The 2,995-nt window shown below is 58.1% G+C and overlaps 1 protein-coding gene across 4 annotated transcripts in view; it reads left to right on the forward strand.

Annotated features, from left to right (window-relative positions):
• The window catches only part of FipoQ (F-box/LRR-repeat protein FipoQ), a 30,185-nt gene that overhangs the window by 25,098 nt on the left and 2,092 nt on the right, over nt 1–2,995 (forward strand). For all 4 annotated transcript variants that reach the window (XM_037232547.1, XM_037232546.1, XM_037232548.1 and 1 more), the window contains 3 exons: nt 880–1,006; nt 1,802–2,044; nt 2,484–2,693. In XM_037232547.1, coding sequence (XP_037088442.1) covers nt 880–1,006; nt 1,802–2,044; nt 2,484–2,693 — 580 coding nt within the window. The remainder of the gene's footprint in view (nt 1–879; nt 1,007–1,801; nt 2,045–2,483; nt 2,694–2,995) is intronic.

Consider the following 2,995-nt stretch of genomic DNA (forward strand, 5'->3'; position numbering starts at 1 on the left):
TCATGCAGCACAAAAACCGAATAGTCCTTGATTCGTACTCGCAGAGTGTAGTGTGCTCAAAGGCAAAAGCATCGGCAAGCACGCTTCGGAGAGGATCAAAAAGCGCGAGGACAGACAGGCTTTTCCGCCTCCCATCGTGCTACTGTGCAGCCCCTCCCCTCCCCCTTCCCCCGGAATTGAGTGTGATCTTTTGCTCTGCTGAGGCCGTTTTCGTCCGTTTTTACACGGAACTGCAACCCCCGTGGCTTTCGCACACCAGCTCGGCCGTCATGGAAAAGACATCCCATGCAAATATTACCGTTATACAAGGCATGCCGAGTGCCCGGAATGACATTGGAGCTATGCTCAGGCGCCTGCCCTGGTAGTAGTCCGACATGTCCTGACATAGGGGAGACGAGCGCCGATAGCTTGCCCAGAGGCCGACTAGAACGGCCTTGATGGAGCGGTCGCGTGAGCGGGCGTTGGTCATGACAGACACTGCACTCTGAACAGCGCGGCCCACGACTCTTGTGACAGCGAGCAGCTGTCGTCACTCGCACTCCCCTAGTAATGAGCAGCGTATGGTCAACTCCTGCAGCGTGGTACTGAGCTCACCGATGTCCAGTTTACGACGAATTCGTCTCCAGCATACATCCACCCTCACTACTATTGTACTTCCTTTGCAAACATGTAGCCTGTGCCTACTTTGTGTAATGATTTCGCCATTGATGGTACCCTCCGATGACATGTGATGGCTAGTCCCTGTTCCCATCACACATCGCCCCGCCTGCTCATCTCCGATGACATGCGACGGCTGACCCCCGTTCCCACCACTCACTGCCCCGCCTGCTCATGACCCGGTGCGGCCGTGCTGAGCGACGCCTCTGCCGGTGTGTCCAGGTCTGAGCAGCGAGCACATGATGGCCGTGGAGTGGGAGAAGACGGCGCTGCAAGAACTGGACATCACGGCCACTGACCTCAGCACCGAGTGTCTGATCGACCTGCTCACCAGGACGCCGGCGCTGCGGTCAGTATAGGACCGAGGCAGCGATCGCCGAGTCTCGGCCCGCCTGGCCACCTTCTGTTCTGGTTGACCACCCTCTGTTCTGGTTGGCCACCCTCTGTTCTGGTCTGGCTGTTCTGCCAGGCTGGTTGGAGGTGCCGTAATGAGGGGAAGGGATGTATGCATGGGTGCTGCTGTGTTGTGCCGCCAGGCTGGTTGGAGAGATCGCACAGAGGGCAGAGGATGTATGGGTGTTGCTGTGTTGTGCTGCAAGGCTGGTTGGAGATGGTACATTAAGGGGAGGGATGTATGCATGTAGCTGTGAGCATCGAATATGGAAGCGGTGGCTGCATGGGAGAGAGTGACAGCTACAGGGGCTGAACTCACGACACGCCAGCAACCAGACATGGGCCTGGAGCCCCAAAAAGAGCCCGGGATCCGGTCTCTGGATATCATAAGTACGGAACCTCATGGGATCCGTGATCGACATTGTGGATCCGGGTACATGTCTGTCAGCAGCACAGGGCGTATCGCCCCGAGAGAGTAGGTATAAACTGTGCTGGAAACCAAACCTCGCGGAGCTCAACAGGCATCAGAACATTCTCGCAATCATCACTGAGAACACGTTGATGTCGCAAACATCGCGACAGCTCTCTCATCCCATCCACGAAGGCGCTGTCCGCAGCGGCATTGGAGCCGCCGGATAGCGGCAGTGCAGCTGTGTCCGGCGGCTACCGGTGGACACCAGCTGTGAAGCCGCTGGAGCCGAGTCAGCTGCGCCTTCCGCACGGCTTGGCACTGGCGCTCCTCTGCCGCCAGGTGGCTGAGCGCCGGCCAGCAGGACGGCTTCACAGACCAGGTGCTCAAGGCCTACATCGAGAAGGGCAACCCGCGCAGCCTGGTGGCGCTGGACCTGGACCTATGCGACAGCCTCTCGGAGGAGGGCCTCTTCGCCTTCCTCTACAAGTACGGCTTCCAGCTGCAGGGTCTGGTGCTCTCCGGCATCCCGCATGTCAGCGATTCCCTCTGGCTGAAGGTCATGCCGTCACTGAAGAATGTCAGGTGAGATGGTGTCCCAGAGAACGCCCGCGGCGCGGCCGGCGAGTCGGCGCAGTCCGGGACAGCCGGCAGAGCGGCCGGAACGCAAAGCTCTCGGTGGGGCACAGACTCTGATAGGAATCTGTAATCACGTTAATTGCAATCCCGTAATCATTCTACCATCCTTTAAAAGGTCTGGTAACTTTCGCTGTGGCTTATGCTTAAGCTCGTATGCTTGCCGTCGGCACCACCGATCTGGCCGATCCATTCGCGTTATTGCTTTCATCTGCATTGCCTGCAGCTGTCTGTGGATAGTAATGAGCGCGATCGTTTGTGATAAGTTTGGTACGGTCAAGCTGGTCCGAAGGGCTTCTGCCCTCTCCCTCAACTGCGTGAAGACGTAGCCCGTCCACGACTCGAAGTACTGGGAAGAGCGTGCCCCTGACGTCGGTCCATTGGTCAGGATCCTTAAGATGGGCACCTTCACTCTGGAGGGGCTAAGTAAGAAGATCCCGGTGGACCAGATTATGGACGCGATCGCCACCAGCTGCGGCCAGCTGGAGCGGCTCGAGATCTGCTGGGACCCAGAGACCGTCCGCTTCTCCGACAAGAGTCAGAAGGCTATCGACGCCGTCCGAGTGCGTTGTCTGAGGCTGTGCTGTCTGGTGCTCAGGTCAGTATGCTGTCTGAGGCTGTGCTGTCTGGTGCTCAGGTCAGTACGCTGTCTGAGGCTGTGCTGTCTGGTGCTCAGGTCAGTACGCTGTCTGAGGCTGTGCTGTCTGGTGCTCAGGTCAGTGCGCTATCTGAGGCTGTGCTGTCTGGTGCTCAGGTCAGTACGCTGTCTGAGGCTGTGCTGTCTGTCTGGTACTCAGGTCAGTATGCTCTTCGTATCCGCTATGAAGCTTCCACGTCATGAACTAATGACGTTTCACACCCACCAGTGTAGTGCGGTCTGACACCAGCGTGCCGTTGCAG

This window comes from Pollicipes pollicipes, unplaced genomic scaffold (genome assembly GCF_011947565.3).
Source record: "Pollicipes pollicipes isolate AB1234 unplaced genomic scaffold, Ppol_2.1 Scaffold_7204;HRSCAF=8538_pilon_pilon_pilon, whole genome shotgun sequence".
NCBI classification, from domain to species: domain Eukaryota; kingdom Metazoa; phylum Arthropoda; class Thecostraca; order Pollicipedomorpha; family Pollicipedidae; genus Pollicipes; species Pollicipes pollicipes.